The 19326-nt window shown below is 37.3% G+C and overlaps 1 protein-coding gene across 3 annotated transcripts; it reads right to left on the bottom strand.

Annotated features, from left to right (window-relative positions):
• Positions 1-398: 398 nt before the first annotated feature.
• Positions 399-19294, bottom strand: epn1b (epsin 1b). Of its 3 annotated transcripts, none has more exons than XM_051671690.1 (10): positions 19232-19294; positions 18491-18568; positions 18047-18142; positions 17547-17702; positions 13290-13418; positions 13061-13181; positions 8286-8458; positions 7735-8176; positions 5156-5293; positions 399-4451 (listed from the first exon to the last, which is right to left on the bottom strand). In XM_051671690.1, the coding sequence occupies exons 3-10, from the start codon at positions 18113-18115 to the stop codon at positions 4279-4281; spliced, it is 1401 nt and encodes a 466-aa protein (XP_051527650.1). In that variant the 5' UTR covers positions 18116-18142; positions 18491-18568; positions 19232-19294; the 3' UTR covers positions 399-4278. The 3 variants fall into 3 exon arrangements, with proteins under 3 accessions (XP_051527650.1, XP_051527649.1, XP_051527651.1); XM_051671689.1 differs by having other exon boundaries at positions 18491-18596; positions 19232-19282; XM_051671691.1 differs by lacking the exon at positions 18491-18568 and having other exon boundaries at positions 19232-19288.
• Between the last annotated feature and the right edge of the window lie 32 nt (positions 19295-19326).

The following is a 19326-nucleotide window of genomic DNA, read 5'->3' as shown; positions in this document are numbered from 1 at the left end:
CCATTTTTACAGTTGTTGTAGGGTTTGTTGACATTACATCGTCATGGCAACGCAGTTGTAAAATTGGATATAACTTCAAACAGATAAGGTTAGTAAGTTAGTGATTTTATCACAGTAAAATCATGTTAACACGCATATTGTTACATATTGTGGCAAAAGAATTTTGAAACAGTGAGCATTTTAAAGTTTACGGATTGGCCCCATTTACTTCTATTGTAAGTGCCTCACTGTAACTCAGATTTTTGCTTTATTTTAAAGGAGGGGCAAGTCAAAATTAATTTTTGTGGTAATCAATATTTTGCCACAAATGCTGCTGATTGACCTTAACTTGTACTGAACCCGGAACATTCCTTTAAGGTAAATAATACATCTACTGGAATGCAGGATATACTTTTCCAATATCTTGTCACTTTATTCTTAAATTATCACTTTCACAGATAACACCACAGCTTTACCATAGCTTTTAAAATAAATATATTCATTTTCAATACAAAATAAAACTGTAACTGAACATGAAATTGCAGTAACAGCGAATATGAAAATAAAACCAATATCCTGTGAATAAAGAATGATGTGTAGAATGTGTCATCAACATAAAGAATAAAGAGTATGTTCTTTTTTTAATATTGTGCATGTTCCATAAATCTCTTTCTATAAATAAATGACAGAATAAATATAAAGAACAATTGAAAAGATTGAATAAAATTAGGATAAATAAATAACAAATTTGCAACAATGATCAGACAGCCAAAAGTGATACAGAAGATACATCTTAATTATTCATCTCAGAGAAAGAACAAAAATTTTCTTTATATCAATATTCAGACATATCATACACTGCCTGGCCAAAAAAAATAAATAAATAAATAAATAAAAAAAAAAAGTCACATACTGTAATATTTTGTTGGACTGCCTTTAGCTTTAATGTCTGAGTGTTTCTATGTGTCTGCATGTCTTTGGTGAAACTTGAGAGTTCTTTCTAAGTCTCAATGTGTACAATGAGAAGATGTTTCATGTGCAGGTTGTTAAAGCAGTGAAATATGATTTAACCATGTAAAATGGTGCCCAAAAATAAAATATTACTGTATAATCATACAGTGAACTAAAAGATAAACACCTTTCCAAACAAACAAAAACATTGTGCATGATCGTCACTTAAGAGTGACTGCAGTGTCATTTGGATTTAAATGGAATTTGACCACAGAAAACCTAACTATACTCAAAAATGTAAATAAATAAAATAAAATGTGATGTGATCAAGAAATAAGATCCTCTGAGTTTTGATAGACAATCATCTACACCTCTTCCATTATATCACAGCAACATAAGCATTAAAACTTTTATGATTGAAAATTCTCTCATCATAATAGGAGCCCCATTTTGACATTATATACTGATGTGCATCACTCTGAATGTTGTAAACAATACTACTTTTGTGAATTTATAACAATATTCAACGCTGGTTACACAAAACTGGGCCCACTCTTTAGATGTGGTTTACTTGGTTATCCGGATACCTTTCAGGATAAAAATGGGGGTTTTCAATCTTTGAAGCAATATTAAGGTTTATCCAGCTGTTATCAGTTACCTGAGCAACACTTTTCAAGGCTTTTCAAATCTGCTTGCTGGCAGGCAAATTGTATCAGGTTTATGGCAAGTTTTCCTGAATCTTCAACATATGGGACCTTGATGGATTCTATAATAACATATTAGATAAAGAGCTAATAAACAAAACACCTGCACAATTCTCGCAGTCCATCTTGTTAGAAAGGCCCGCATGCTTTTCTCCCCAGAATGAAAAGACCTACGGTTCATCAATGTGCATTTAAATTTAAATATTTGCACACACTTATACACACAATAAATTAGGTTCAATAAAAGGGGTGGGGACAAGGAAAGGGTTGGGATGAATGGATGATGTTTGGAGAACTCAGCTGTCCAAGTTCCAGGACCCCAAACCATGTGCAGATTGCTGTGGAACTCCAGCTCGTGGGGTAACCACTCCTGTGAAAGACATAGGCGATAGCTCACTAGACCTGCCACGGTATCATAATTTTCGCACGGGTGTGGCGTTTATGTTCAAACCGTTATTACCGCTGGTTGGACGCTAGGTGGTACTATTGGGTAATTTTCGTTAAGCAATAGCCTACACAATAATGCAAGGCAGCTTGATTTCCAACTTTGAACTTTATTTTTTATTTTAACAAAAATTTCAAATGAAACTGAAAAAAACTGAAGTGCAATTAAAATGTGTGTTGTTCAACTTTTTAAAAGATGGCTTTTCAACATTTGTGAAGGGCAACATCTCTTTGGCAACGAACCAACTTCATCTGTGCATTCTCTCCATCATGGGCTACTGGTCGGGTATTTCGTTGTCCGAGCAAATACATCACTTATTGTGGGTTTTTGCGGGTTTAATGTTGGTATTTTATTACCTTTCATCTCAGGACCCAGTTTAGTTGCTTCAGAAGGGTAATGACTTTGAATGTGTGAATACATTTGTTTTGTTTCCTCCTAGGGCTGGGCGATATGCAAGAAATATTTTCACAATATTTGTATAAAAAAAATAAAAATTAATAATAATAATAATAATAATAATAATAATAATATTATATATATATATATATTATACTAAGCAACCAATTGGCCCAGTTGCTAGGGTGGTTAGAGTCACATTGGTTTAACCTCCTCTGGTCACTATAATGTGGTTCTCACTCTCAGTGGGGCGCGTGGTGAGTTGTGCGTGAATGCCGAGGTGAATAGTGAAAAACTTAAACCAAAGACATTTCTAAATTCAAATTGCACTTCAAACTAAACGGTAAGTGGTAAAACAAACCAAAAAAAAAACAAAAAAACAAAAAAAACGTATATAATCACCTTTCCATTTACCGTCAGGCAAGTATCCGTCTATGACAACGGTGGAAAATTACTAATACAGGTTCGAGGTGAATGTGTTTTTGTATTATTTTATTATTTAATCACAGATGTATAGGATATATATATATATATATATACACACAAGTGACCCTGCAGAGTTGCGCTCACAACAAACTGCTCTGTGGAAATAAAGCAAACTGAACTCAAAACACCTCCTGAGCAAAGATGTCTGAGGTCATTTACAGCATTCTTTTAGACGATACTATTCTTGCAAAAAAAATTCAGAAGACTGAAACAAAGAAAGGGTGAGAACCTTTTACATACGCGTGTTCCACGAGACTGCACGCCTTCGAACACACAGCGTGTCATACATGCGCATAGACGGCTTTTCTGTCATCTGTTCTTAAAAATATAATAAAGTGCGTTTCTTCAAGCGCGTGTCTGTGTGTCAAACAGCATTTGTTGTGTCATTCCGAATCCGAGACGTCTTACAGTTACCCACCATGCACATTATATTTGCTACCTGCAATTAAACGTCTTCTGTCAGTGCACTTTGCTGCCTGTGTAATTTGATACATTGGTAAAGAACATCTGGCTTTCAATGCGTTATTTAGGTTCATTTATCATGGGTTGAAACTCTTCATTAGGCAGCTATTCTTTATTTAAGGTTATTTTATTCATTAGGCTATTGTATTTATATTGGAAGTTCCATTCATAATGTTTCCACCGGTATAAATTTTCACTTGTGTTGTCCCTTGTACAGAGTAAAACCAGTAACACTGTACACCGTGGCAACCCTATACCTCACCAATAAAAGTCTCAGCAGTGCCAGGTCATACCATTCTTGGTGCATTGTGCGGATTTACCAAGGGAAAACCTATATTGGGCATTGTCAATGTTGAAAGGCTTTTATTCTGGTTTGGAGATGCAATGTAGGCGACAGGCACCCAAAGGCTTGTATTTAGAGGGGCACTGAAACCAGGAATAATGGAGTTAAAACCAAAAATTATTTGGATTTGATGGAAGTGTAGCAGAACTAGCCACATTGGACATGTTGCTGCTCAATGGCCTGGTCATGCCTGTAGCCGGCAAAAAACCTGGGAAGGATGAAAGTTGAAATCGTGCAAACAAAAAGGATGATGGGTAATGGGGGACAGGGAACAAAGGAAGTAGATAGCATACAGAGGTGGGGACAAAGAAGGTTGTGTTTTTATAAACCAACGGAGATGAAATCTACATCAACTACATAAAGGTTATGTTCCACATGACTATATGAACTCTAGGCTTGAAAAACACTGGATCACAAACACTCAGAAATAAACAGATTTTATACAGTGGTTCTCTCTTTCTCAGTTGCTTTTATTGTCAAGGTTTCTCTCTCTCTCTCTCTCTCTCTTTCTCTCAGCCTTCCTTACCCTGGGTTTTTTGGGTAGAGGAGGAGATGGCATTGAGAGGAGGCAGTTTAGGTTTGGGCTTGACTGACATAAGACAGTCAAAATCCACCAATGAAGCACCTTCACCAAGGAAGGACGCTGGCTTTTTGGTCTCATCAGCAGGTTTAGTGGCATTGTCACCTGTGGAGAAAAAGAGGACTTAGCTCAAATGATCAAGCGTGATCTTTGCCCTCTTGAAATAAAATAAAAAAAACATTGCCTAGGGTTCACACAACTATCTTGAGGTCTCATAAGCTTCCACTTTGTATGCTATACTTCTTTGCTTTGATCTGACTGAACTGGTAATCTGAACACTTTTAACAAAAGCAAATGCTGATTTTGACAGTTATATTAACAATATTGTAGTTTATAGTATATATTTTATTATATCATTAATTATTCTTCTGATTAAATTACATTTTATTATATAGTATTTATATACACATTTATTGTATATATATATATATATATATATATATATATATATATATATATATATATATATATATATATATATATATAATTTTTTTTAATATAGTTTAGAAGTCTAAGCTTTTTTTTTTTTTGCATAAAATGTATATATAAAATGATAAAAACTAATAGAAGCCAAAAATAGAAACACTAACGAATGAATAAAATTACATGAAAGTCAGACATTAGAAAATGTAGCCAGACTTTTAAATATTGGCAAAAAATCTAGTCCACTTTCATCTCATTCTGGCCAAGAACTGCAACTATAGACAGGAAGAGAAGCTCTGACCAACATTTAAAGTGACCAACCACAGTTTTTTTTTTTAATGATGTTTTAGGACAGGTAAATCTAAGAAACAAACAGAAAAAGAAACCTGTTCTGTTGCTGTTCTCAGAAGTCCCTCCCCATGGATCTGATTTTCCTCCATCTCCAAAAGGGTAATCGGTTGTCATTGTATCAGTTGGAGCAGATGAGGCACCCCAGGGGTCATTGGCAGTGGGCGGTGAAGAAGCTGAGAGTAAGGGAGGAATAAAATGCATATATTAAAATATATAAAATATATATATATATATATACACACACACTTTTTCACACAGGGCCATGTAGGTTTGGATTTTGTTTTCCCTTAATAATAACAACCTTCATTTAAAAACTGCATTTTGTGTTTACTTGTGTTATCTTTGACTAATATTTAAACTTGTTTGATGATCTGAAACATTTAAGTGTGACAAACATGCAAAAAAATAATATTAGAATGGTCAAAATTAACGCGTTAACGAACAGGATTCATTTAAGAAGTTTAACGCGTTCGTTTTTTTTTTTTAATCGTGATTAACGCATTTACCGCTAATTAGTGTTGTCACGGTACCAAAATGTCAGTAGTCGGTACCGATACCAGTGAAATCTCATGGTTCTCGATACCAATTTTGATACCACAGCAAAAATATGCTAATATTATAATGTGCTATTGAACACACCAGTTTAGTTATTTTTAATTATCTAATAATTATTTTCCAGAACTTTCCAGAACATTTTTTAAAGTTTAATTTAATTTCATCATCAAAATGCTGTCTAATCAATACATTTTTAAAACTTTTAACAAGTGAAAATAGACCTTTTCAACATGTCATTGCATTTTTTTGGCCAAACTTTTATTCAACAGCTGTCTTTCTTGAATTAATTATTATTATTATTACAGTGAATATTACATTTTACTATACAGCTGCAATATATTTGTATTCAATTTCTTCAATTTCAGGCATCTAGATTTTATTTTGAATCGTGCTTTTATTATGACAAGTGTTTTTTGCCAGATGCTTCTCTTTTCCGGATAAACAGTTTGCGACACGGCCCAGTGTGATCACTGAAGACTTTTAAGTCACATCTGAAATCTCATCTCGTTACACTGGCCTTTGAGTCTGACAAATGAAATGTAGGACACAGTTTTGAAGTGTTTGTATTTTAGATTACTGGTGTTTGTGTATGTGGTAATTTTTAAATGTTATGTTTTAAATTTTATTACTGTGAAGCACTTTGGTCAACTTTTAAATGTGATATAAGTAAAGCTGATCTGAGATTAAAGTGAAAATGCTGTGATTTTAATCATATAAATATATATTTTAAATGTGCTGTGTGGTTCACAATGGATAAGTGCTCTGCTCTGTCATCTGATACAACGTGAATGATTCTCAATGTCTGTGGAGTTTATAGTGGATGAGCGGTGGGATTTATTTCAAGTACGCAGCTCATCTACAGTAAGATTGCAGCCTTTAGCGGTTTAATAGATCACACTAGAACATGACACGATTTTAATTAGATTAATTGTCCATTTCAGTGTAAGGAATAACAGAGCATGTGCTCAAAATGAGCATTTTAAAACTGTCGTGTGTCAGTCATACTGCACACTGGTACTGGATTGAGTCGGTACTACCGGTACTGCAGAAACACTGGTATCGTTACATCTTTCTTATTTTAGTATCGACTTGGTACCAAAGTACCAGTACTTTTGACAACACTACCGCTAATAAAACATAAACCAGCACTGGTTGGAAGGGCGAAACCTTTGTGATATGTCCGCCCGGACTCATTAAACTGACGCACACACCTCAACACACACAACAGTGATGGAAAAGGACCTCTTAATGCAATTTGTATGTACAAAACAAGATGGGACTTGTGACAGAAAGCAAGTACTTTGCAGTCTCTGTAAGATGCAATTTAATTACCACTGAAGCACGTCAATCCTTAACCATCACAAAAACGCAGAATGAGATGTTGCCTGCAAGCGCTTTTCATGTGGAGTTCAAAGCAGCACTTGATGCTTGCATTGACACCCTGACTCAAATCTTGAACGCAGCTTCACGATTGCTGTAGTAAAGTGTATAGCCACAGTCTGCCTGCTGATTAATATTGTAGAGGATGACAGTTTAAGAGATTTAATGTGCATTGCAATGAAAATGCAGCCTATGTGGAGACTAGTTCTTTCAATTAGTCAACCTCCCACTTAGACTATGGGAAATTTTGAATGTTAATTAAACTGGTGCCATTTTAGTGCATTTCTAGCTTTATACTATGGAAGGCTTTGTTTGAACAATGTTAATAAAGAATTATTGTTATATATTGTTTCCTAAAAAGGAAATAAATGCATTTCGACAAGAAAATAATTTCAGCACTTTCAAAATCTGTGATTAATCGCGAATAACTATGAAATCTTATGCAATTAATCGCAATAATAAAACAAAATTATCAACTGACAGCACTAATATACACACAGTTGATTGAATCCAGTTGCATATTAAATAAATCTGACATGCAACAAAAACAACGTATACTACTGTTCATGCTGTAATCGACGTTTTCATTAACTAAATTTGAATGTAATTGTCAGTTTGCAATAAAGAAAACTGGGAAAACCCATTACTGCTGGACCTCTACATAATAAGCTGCTCTTACCTGCTGTGCCCCAAGGGTCATTGTCTGCTTTTGAATTATCACCAAATGGATCAGCGGATGGATCAGACTTGGCTGATGGTGCTTCCAATGGCGCCCCCCAGGGGTCAGAGGTTGCAGATGCTGAATCCTGCACAGTATCTGTCGATGCCCCCCAGGGATCCGACTTTGCAGGCTCAGAGTCTTTTGGCGCTTTGGCTGGAGCCCCCCATGGATCATTCGATGCCGGGGGTTTTTCTTCTGAAATTCCTGAAGAGTTGCCCCATGGATCACTGGCGGGTGGAGAATCACTTTTACCATCAGCAGATCCACCCCATGGGTCATTAGAAGAAGGGGCGGATTCAATGGATGCATCAGATGGGGCTCCCCAGGGATCGGAGTTTGATGTAGGTGCTGCTGTTGCTGCTTGTTCCCAAAGATCTGGCTCTGTGTCACCCTCCTTTGCCTATGGGTGAAACTCAGAACTCAGAAAGTCTGATAACAATCAGATAATGAGATCTCGCCTAATAATGCTCAAATTAAGTTTCTTTGAGTAATTGGTCAATCTGCCTCACCCGTCTCTCTGCCTCCTTCCTCTCTGCCTCAAGACGTTTCTGCTCTTCCTTCTTCCTAGCCATAGCGGCAGTAAGGTCAGCCACTGAAGGGATGTTGTCCAGGGAGGGCAGCCCTGTATATGGGGGAATCTCTGGCTTTTCCTTTTCTGGGCCTGTAGCTGAGGACACTGAGACTGGAAGAGTTCAACCAGTTGAGGAATAAAAAAAAAATGGAGGTACAAAAATATATTTGGAGGTTAACTAAATACTTTAGTAGGCCCCTAGTGGTTTGTGCTAGAACTGCAGGTTTTGTTTTAAGATTCTGTAAGAAATATAATAATAATTTAAATAACTATAATGATTTTTGGCTTTTTGGAGCATTTCACATGCCAAGCTGATATTTTCTTCAACTTCTTTATATGGACAACAGTAACATGGACCTTCTTCAAAACATCTTCTTTTGTGTTCCATAGAAATAAGTAAATCATAAGGGTTTGGAACAACATGAGAGTCATTTTCCATTTTGTGTGGACCATCCCTTTAATTCTATTTAACATGTAAAAAATCTGACATGTATACTGAAATGTAAAGTGTTACCAAACTTTAAAGACATGCATTTTATTTTAATATGTTTCTTGAGTTTAACTTATAATATTAGTAAAGTTTTTTGCACAAAAAACAATCATGAATTTGTAAAACATGACACTTGTCCACTCTCATTCTGACCCCCTTTCAGAAAAACTCAGTTTTGTTGTTGCTTCTCCTATAAGACTTGACAGTAAAAGCCCACTGTTATGATTGGCTCACTGCCCTTGACTGACCTGCCCTCTCCTTGCCATCTAACCACTCACTGGGTGGGGCTACGGAAGTGATTAAAGGTAAAGTAGGCGTTGATGTGTTGTTGTGGAGATGGTCAGATGCATATGTCTACCACAGTGTGGCATCACAATGTGGAGGAAGTAGAGACTGAGTTGTTTTGGCAGCTTGGTTTCAACAAATGCTCTTTTTGCAGTAAGGAGGAAATTTTGAGTTCTGAAACGTACAGATTATATTCATAGTACGATGACCTCTTATATGTGAAAAGATCAAGGAAAATTTGATTCCTCATGCCCTTTAAAATGACATGAACTCTCAAAGTGAGTGTTTTAAAGCTCATTTATGTAAGTCATACACTGCCTGGGCAAAAAAAAAGAAAAAAAGTCAGCATTTGGATTTAAATAAGCAGATACTTAAGAGCCTATGATTGGATCATTATTGCAGTTATTAATATGTTTCAGCTGGCAACAATTCTTTAACCCTAACTGATGCAGTGTGTAGCTTCTCATTTCTTAAACAACCATGTCAGAAGACATATCCTGTGGTCGTGGAAAAGATGTTACTGTGTTTCAGAAGGGGCAAATTGTTGGCCTGCATCAAGCAAAGAAAACAACTAAAGACCCGTACACAAATGCAGCGACTTTATCGCTAGATATCGCTAGTCTCTGTACTATGAAGTCGCTAGTGGGCGTTCTTACCTCTGTCTCTCTTACGTTATTGGTGGACTGCACGTCTGGCCATGTCTTTCGAAAATATGATCACAGATGAAGCATTTTGCTAATAAAACTACAATTTCATGCTAATTTAACAAGGAATCTGTTTTCTTGTCCCTAAAAATGCACATTCTGCAGGGGAGAGTGTTTTTATATGAACTGCAGCAGTGCTCACTGCATCATAACATTAATAAGACGAATGAATTATCAAAGTACGAATCAAACTCACTTACACTGCCGACAATTTCTTTTCCACGCATCATTTATATCCATATACAGGTGCATCTCAATAAATTAGAATGTCGTGGAAAAGTTCATTTATTTCAGTAATTCAACTCAAATTGTGAAACTCGTGTATTAAATAAATTCAATGCACACAGACTGAAGTAGTTTAAGTCTTTGGTTCTTTTAATTGTGATGATTTTGGCTCACATTTAACAAAAACCCACCAATTCACTATCTCAAAAAATTAGAATATGGTGACATGCCAATCAGCTAATCAACTCAAAACACCTGCAAAGGTTTCCTGAGCCTTCAAAATGGTCTCTCAGTTTGGTTCACTAGGCTACACAATCATGGGGAAGACTGCTGATCTGACAGTTGTCCAGAAGACAATCACTGACACCCTTCACAAGGAGGGTAAGCCACAAACATTCATTGCCAAAGAAGCTGGCTGTTCACAGAGTGCTGTATCCAAGCATGTTAACAGAAAGTTGAGTGGAAGGAAAAAGTGTGGAAGAAAAAGATGCACAACCAACCGAGAGAACCGCAGCCTTATGATTGTCAAGCAAAATCGATTCAAGAATTTGGGTGAACTTCACAAGGAATGGACTGAGGCTGGGGTCAAGGCATCAAGAGCCACCACACACAGACATGTCAAGGAATTTAGCTACAGTTGTCGTATTCCTCTTGTTAAGCCACTCCTGAACCACAGACAATGTCAGAGGCATCTTACCTGGGCTAAGGAGAAGAAGAACTGGACTGTTGCCCAGTGGTCCAAAGTCCTCTTTTCAGATGAGAGCAAGTTTTGTATTTAATTTGGAAACAAAGGTCCTAGAGTCTGGAGGAAGGGTGGAGAAGCTCATAGCCCAAGTTGCTTGAAGTCCAGTGTTAAGTTTCCACAGTCTGTGATGATCTGGGGTGCAATGTCATCTGCTGGTGCTGGTCCATTGTGTTTTTTGAAAACCAAAGTCACTGCACCCGTTTACCAAGAAATTTTGGAGCACTTCATGCTTCCTTCTGCTGACCAGCTTTTTAAAGATGCTGATTTCATTTTCCAGCAGGATTTGGCACCTGCCCACACTGCCAAAAGCACCAAAAGTTGGTTAAATGACCATGGTGTTGGTGTGCTTGACTGGCCAGCAAACTCACCAGACCTGAACCCCATAGAGAATCTATGGGGTATTGTCAAGAGGAAAATGAGAAACAAGAGACCAAAAAATGCAGATGAGCTGAAGGCCACTGTCAAAGAAACCTGGGCTTCCATACCACCTCAGCAGTGCCACAAACTGATCACCTCCATGCCACGCTGAATTGAGGCAGTAATTAAAGCAAAAGGAGCCCCTACCAAGTATTGAGTACATATACAGTAAATGAACATACTTTCCAGAAGGCCAACAATTCACTAAAAATGTTTTTTTTATTGGTCTTATGATGTATTCTAATTTTTTGAGATAGTGAATTGGTGGGTTTTTGTTAAATGTGAGCCAAAATCATCACAATTAAAAGAACCAAAGACTTAAACTACTTCAGTCTGTGTGCATTGAATTTATTTAATACACGAGTTTCACAATTTGAGTTGAATTACTGAAATAAATGAACTTTTCCACGACATTCTAATTTATTGAGATGCACCTGTATGTGGTTACAGGCGAATCATATAGAACAGTGAAATCGCTCACAGGAACTTTAACTTCTCCTCTGTCTTGCCTGCACTCTACTCCATTATCTCAAAGGAGATGGATGACGTGAGCTCCAATGACACTGACCTCACTCCTATTGGTTGTTGCTCCCGAAAGTCGCTCCTCATTTGCATCAAGTTAAAATTTTCTAAACTTTATCGTGTCACTCGCCATGCCCACATCTAGTCGCCAGAGGTCGCTTGTGTCGCCAGAAGTCACCAGCTCTCATTGACAATGAATGAGATGAGGTCTCTTTGTTGCTGGAAGTCGCTGCATTGTGTATGGGGCCTCAGCAGATTGCTGAAATCACTGAAATTGGAAAACTGTCCAACGCATTATTAAAACCTGGAAGGATAGTGGTGAACCGTCAGATTCGCAGAAGAAATGTGGTCGGAAAAAAATTCTTGAATGATCGTGATCGGAGATTACTAAAAACCTTCGTGAAGTCACATCATAAAAAAAACTCATGGCTACTGTATTATTAATAGTGAAAGTAAGAGCATTTCCACATGCACAATGCAACGAGAACTTACAGGATTGGGACTAAACAGCTGTGTGGCCATAAGAAGCCACTTGTTAGTGAGGCTAATCACAAAAAAAGAACTTCAATTTGCTAGGGAGCATAAAGATTGGACTGTGGAGCAATGGAAAAAGGTCATATGGTCTGATGAGTCCAGATTTACCCTATTCCAAAGCTATGGGTGCGTCAGGGTAAGAAGGGAAGCATATAAAGCAATGCACCCATCATGCATAGTGCCCACTGTACAAGCCTCATGAGGCAGTGTTATGATCTGGGTTGCTTCAATTGGCCAGGTCTAGGCTCAGCAATGTTATGCGGCAATAAAATGAAGTCAGCTGACTACCTGATTGTACTGAATGACCAGGTTATCCCATCAATGGATTTTTTCTTCCCTGACAGCACGGGCATATTCCAGGACGACAATGCCGAGATTCATCGGGCTCAAATTGTTAAAGAGTGGTTCAGGGAGCATGAGGAATCATTTTCAACACAGAGTCCTGACCTTAACCCCATTGAAAGTCTTTCGGATGTGCTGGAAAAGACTTTACAGAGTGGTTTGACTTTCCTCAATACAATATCTCGGCCAAAAGTTAATGCAACTCTGGATGGAAATAAATGTTGTGATGTTGCATAAGGTTGTCGAAACAATGCCATGACAAATGCACACCGTAATCAAAGCTAAAGGCAGCCCAACGAAATTTTAGACTATGTAACTTTTTTTTTGGCCAGGCAGTGTATAATGACCATAAAAGCAAAGGTTTAACAAGGGTCAAGTTGTAAAAGACTGCTCCATGCCTTCTTTGTGCAGGTTTGCCAGAAGCATTCACAGTTTCACAATAGTCTTACCATTGGGAGCCTTTGTCAGCTTGTCTTTCGTCTTCATAGCAAATTCTCTCTCTTCTTTCCGCTTGTCCTCATCTTCAATGAGCATGAGCACACTCTTTGCCTTTTCTCTCACGTTAACCCCCTACAAAGGACGAATCCATTTAAGGTTTTATCAGACCTTCAACCTTTTTTAAGGTTTAATTTTTATTAATGCAATAAGTGTAGAAGACAATCTAATATTTGCCAGTACCTGGTCCTTTCCATCCTTGTCAGTGAAGCAGTATTCTGTTAGGGCTTTAATAATGTGCATGTTCTCCATACTCTGCTGAGGGATGCGGTCAGAGCCCGTTTTCAACAGATATTCAAGAAGAGTTAAAGCCTGTTGAAGAGGAAGAGTGAGAATCTTGATCTGGAATGTGTTTGGACAATACTTGTAGGCCTATTCCTTACAGTATAATAAATGCTGTCATACTTTTTGCAACTGAATTCCTCAATCTGTCCAAGGTAGACTTATTATAAGCTCTTTTCTAAGAACACGTACACACTTTGTTCAGCTTGAGTTGCGCTTACTGCAATCTGCTGACTGGGACTTGCAAAACCATAAAGGTGGTTCTTCAAGCTTGAATTGCTCCGGTAGGAAAATTCCTTATTATGTATTGGGGTCATGATTAGTTGCAAGACATTTTTTCATATAATGAATTGCACTGAATTAACGCCTTGAAGGAATATTCCGGGTTCAATACAAGTTAAGCTAGGTTAAGCCATTGCGCACCATCTCCAGGATGTGAGCGAGGTCTGAGTTGGGGTGGCAAAGCTTATTTTTAGGGTGGCAGCTGCCACCCCCTGCCACCCTTCTGGCCCCACCTCTGCACATGTAGACTATACAGGTATATATTTATATAATTAAATCACAGCCTTTTGTAGTTTAACAAGCAAATTAGCTCATTTAGCCAGTGGTGTAGTAGTGTCTGAAGAGGTGGGCATACTGTGAATTTATGAAGGACACCCCCCTCCCCCAATATATATATATATATATATATATATATATATATATATATATATATATATATATTTTTTTTTTAATATAAAATAAAATTAATATATTTACATTTATGTACAGCATATATGTAAAATGTGTAAGAAATATATTTTTTCCATAAAAAATAATAATATTGGCTGTTGTAATTATAGTCCCATATGAACATGAAAATGTATATGGGTAAGTTTCTTACTGGCATGGTGTACAGTACACTACTAAGAACCGTGGTATGGTAACTTGATGTTAAATATGTATTTAAATTAATATGTGTCATTAATGTTCATTTCATTAGGCTACTATGAAAACTGTTAATACTTAATTACTCTTAAGTACTTCTACTCTTACAATTAAGCTTTGTATAGCTAATATGAGTGTGGTAATGTTCACGTTAACACGTTATCTAGTATTACCATATATAGCGTACATAAGAATTAATGATTATTTGTTTTATTTGTGTACTGTAATTTGCTTTTCTGTGTATAGTGAAATAGATTTCCTACTTAAAAATATAAACTGAAATGATTTGATATCACGAGAAAAAGGCAACACCGACAGCAGTAAAATGTCCATACCGTGAGACGCCTAAGACAGCACTACAGGGAGACAGGAAGGACAACTGATCATCCTTGCAGTGGCAGACCACGTGTAACAACACCTGCACAGGATCGGTACATCCGAATATCACACCTGCGGGACAGGTACAGGATGGCAACAACAACTGCCCGAGTTACACCAGGAACGCACAATCCCTCCATCAGTGCTCAGACTGTCCGCAATAGGCTGAAAGAGGCTGGACTGAGGGCTTGTAGACCTGTTGTAAGGCAGGTCCTTACCAGACATCATCAGCAACAATGTCGCCTATGGGCACAAACCCACCTTTGCTGGACCAGACAGGACTGGCAAAAAGAGCTCTTAGCTGACGAGTCACGGTTTTGTCTCACCAGGGGTGATGGTCGGACTCACGTTTATCGTTGGAGGAATGAGCATTACACCGAGGCCTGTACTCTGGAGCGGGATTGATTTGGAGGTGGAGGGTCCGTCATGGTCTGGGGCGGAGTGTCACAGCATCATCAGACTGAGCTTGTTGTCACTGCAGGCAATCTCAGTGCTGTGTGTTACAGGGAAGACATCCTCCTCCCTCATGTGGTACCCTTCCTGCAAGCTCATCCTGACATGACCCTCCAACATGAAAATACCACCAGCCATACTGCTTGTTCTGTGCATGATTTCCTGCAAGACAGGAATGTCAGTGTTCTGCCATGGCCAGCGAAGAGCCCGGATCTCAATCCCACTGAGCACATCTGGGACCTGGTGGATCGGAGAGTGAGGGCTAGGGCCATTCCCCCATGAAATGTCCAGGAACTTGCAAGTGCCTTGGTGGAAGTGTGGGGTAACGTCTCACAGCAAGAACTGGCAAATCCGGTGCAGTCCCTGAGGAGGAGATGCACTGCAGTACTTAATGCAGCTGGAGGCCACAACAGATACTGACTGTTACTTTTGATTTTGACCCCCCCCCCCCCCCCCTTTGTTCAGGGACACATTATTCCATTTCTGTTAGTCACATGTCTGTGAAACTTGTTCAGTTTATGTCTTAGTTGTTGAATCTTTTTAGGTTCATACAAATATTTACATTTGCTGAAAAAAAAGCAGTTGAAAGTGAGAGGACATTTCTTTTTTTGCTGAGATTATTTACGTTTAGCAAGGAAATAAAAATTATGGTGCATTAGACACTGGAAATGTCCCGCCCCTTACTGAAATGGAAAATATGATTGGTTAGCAAATATCCAATCATGCCTGAAATTACATTCTGATTAGTGGATCACCTTAGTCGGACTGTCTATCTTGCCAGTGCCATCAGTGGCGCTCCGTGCGCATTTAGAGAGAATCTCTGTATCATCACTTATTTTCGGTGGGCATACGCAAAATCCTAAGAAATATAGGTAGACATACAGGGTATGCCTGCATATGCCCTAGACTACACTACTGCATTTAGCTAACTGCTTTTCAGAGGTGAGAAGTGAAGCCGTCAAAAACATCCGGTTTTCCGCCAAAATAAAAGCTCCATTTAACTAGATGCATAAAATTGAAAAAATGTGACAGAAATATTTTACTTCTGTATAGTAAAATGTAATATTCAGTGTAGTTGTAGTAGAAGTAATAATAATGATGATAACAATAATATATCATTAATAATTACATTTATATTTAAGCAAGTTTCATCACTGCTTTCATTAATACTGTGATGCTCTACTGTGCAGCACTGTATTTGACCATACTAATAAAATAAAATAAAATTAAAACAAAACAAAAAACTCAAATTTTGGGCTTTGAATTGTGCTGTGAATATCAGTATAGACGCTCTTCATCTGATTAAAAATAATACAATGGTATGTTAAAAATTAATTGTTCTGTTTTCATTTTATTAAAATACTACTAATTAATTTAATTAGACAGTTTTTTTAATGATAAAATTTAATTCAACTTTAAAACCTGAAATCCAGAGAAACAAAACAGAAAACATAGAATATGGGAAAAAATTAAACGGATTTCATAGGGCCCTATTAAGCTCAATCGACAGCATTTGTGGCATAATATTGATTACCACAAAAAAAATATTTTGACTTGCCCCTCCTTTTCTTAAAAAAGAAAAGAAAAAAAAAAAAAAGAAGCAAAAATCTGGGTTACAGCAAGCAGGGGCATACGGTAACCGCCCCAATAATCAAAACAAGCAAGTACAACCCCCCACCCCCATACATTTATACCATGATGAATGGAAACAAATAAATGCTTCACACTGCTAACCCTCCAAAACTTGTCCCCATTCACTTCCATTGTAAGCGTCTCACTGTAACCTCAAATTTTGCTTTTTTAAAGAAAAGGAGGGACGAATCGAAATTATTTTTTGTGGTAATCAACATTATGCTACAAATGCTGTCGATTGAGCTTAACTTGTACTGAACCAGGAATATTTTCTTTAAATCGACAGCCATACTTATAATATTTTTTACAATATTAGTACAGGAAATAACATTTTTAATTTTACATTAGCTACAGTCTCTATGGATCCAGGTCTGGGAAGTCTTTAGCATATGACTCTATAACACAAAAAATTATATAGGAGAGTGTAACTCAATCTGTCATTCTCTAACTCTGTCTATATAATAAAACAAAGATACTGCAAATGCAAAAGCCATAAGTAAACAAGAGAGAAAGAAATATATCATCAAAAGCTGAATGGCATCACATAATCAAACACTGCAGAGACAGCAGCAATGGTCCAGCTGACAAGGAAAAATCTAGCCACTGAACGGGGTAACATGATCAGGTGTGCAATAGTCACAAAAAAACGATCGCTTGCTATAACTATTCTATCAGTCTGTGCTGCCAAGCAAGCAAGAGGTGTGTAGACTGCATTTCCTGTTAAAACTAAAAACAGATTTTTTTGCTACCTCATTCTCCTTCACTCACCTTGTACACATGCCTCCAATTTTTGTCATCATTGAGGCGCTTCCAGAGCATGGCCAAAATCTCGTTACATGCCACCACATTGTAGGTGAGATCTGAGATGTCAGCCATCTGGGAGCTTGATGGCCCCCAGGGGTCATTAGAGGTCGCTTCTCGAACCTATGCAACAGATCCAACAGGAACAAATGGTGAAACACTCATCATTACCTCATTGTTTTGTTTGTGAGAATTAATTGTTTTTTACATTTTGGACAGTTTTCATGTCACAACAAAATGATTGTTTAGTCTTTGCATTCTGCATTTGATAATAAGAACGACATAAAATAAATGCAATAAATATTGTTACTGTATGTTGATATTGGTACTGTATTTATGAAACATATCTGGAGAGATAGAGGATTAATTGGATTTAACATATGGGGATAACAAAGGAGTGTGAGGGCACTGTGTGATTAAAAACAAAACAAACAAAAAAACAGTGCAAATAAAACAGAAAAACGTACTTTGACTTCTGCCTCAGAAAAGTTCTGAACAAGGTTCTTCAGTTGTCGCCTCAGCATTGAATGAGTCATGATGGTGGTTTTGTCTGTGACCTTTCCCTAGAAGGTAAGAAATCAGTATGTTTTTTGAAAAACACAAAAGTTTTTCAAAATGTTTTTTTTTTTTTTTTTTAACAAAATTCTGATTCTGTTATCCAACAAATATGATTTCAGTATGCAAATCATCATTAATCATGGCAAATACAATGAAAAGTCAAAATAACGTGTTCTTTAATACAGTATATTTCCAAAACACACACACACACACACACGCACACAGGGCTGCTAGCATGGCATGAGGCCCTATTTAAGCTCTGATATACATGTGTGATTGTGAATAAGCAACAATACTACTCACACTAATTAGTAAGAACACACAAGCAAATAAACCATGTAACCTCCATTTACCTGCTAAAAAAAAGAATGTAGGCACCCAGATAGGCACTTCAGTCCATGTGCCTTTCTCTCCCTATGTTGACTTATGGCCTATACACCAGAAATATGAGGACAAACGCTGCAACATTTAAGGTACTCTTTAAATGCAGGCTCTGTTACTTCAAAAGATGTTCAGATATATTAATACACGTTTAAGCAGTTATATCATGCTGATAAAAGGGTTATATGATATATGATTTGAAAAACAGAAAAGCACAAGGCCCCCTTTAGAATTAAAATAATTATATATTTGTATGCTACACCTTGGTATGTTATATAGAAGGACAATATTTATTTGTAAGAGCTATATTTATTTATAAATATATTTGTAATAACAGTATAGCATGTACACATCGTACCATCCCAATGATGCAAACAGCAAGTACCTCTCAGGTAATGTGTGCTTAACATCATCATCTAATGACGATCAACAGACCTGAAATGAACTTGCGCGCTGCCATACTATAAATTAAGCGATACATGTGAGATTGTCGCATTATTGAGGTCCGATCGTGCCCTGACTTCAATCTGACACCTACAGCAGCTGATATTGGTTTTCTAAATGGAGAGCCATCGCATCAACAGGAGGATGATAATGCATGACCATACACTGCGCATTAGCTAAAGAATTACATAGAACATCGCTTCTTATGTCTGCTCGGTGACAGAATTTGAGATCAATAAATGCAATATATATATTTTTAATATACCAACCTTTGGGGGGAATGGACGGGAGAGAAGATGAGAGGCTTTTCCAGAGCCTAGCGGAAATTTCCGCTTCCGTTTAGGACTACCTGTCAAAAAACAAA

Source organism: Myxocyprinus asiaticus, chromosome 34 (genome assembly GCF_019703515.2).
Source record: "Myxocyprinus asiaticus isolate MX2 ecotype Aquarium Trade chromosome 34, UBuf_Myxa_2, whole genome shotgun sequence".
Taxonomy (NCBI): domain Eukaryota; kingdom Metazoa; phylum Chordata; class Actinopteri; order Cypriniformes; family Catostomidae; genus Myxocyprinus; species Myxocyprinus asiaticus.
This window is presented reverse-complemented; position numbering and strand designations above follow the sequence as displayed.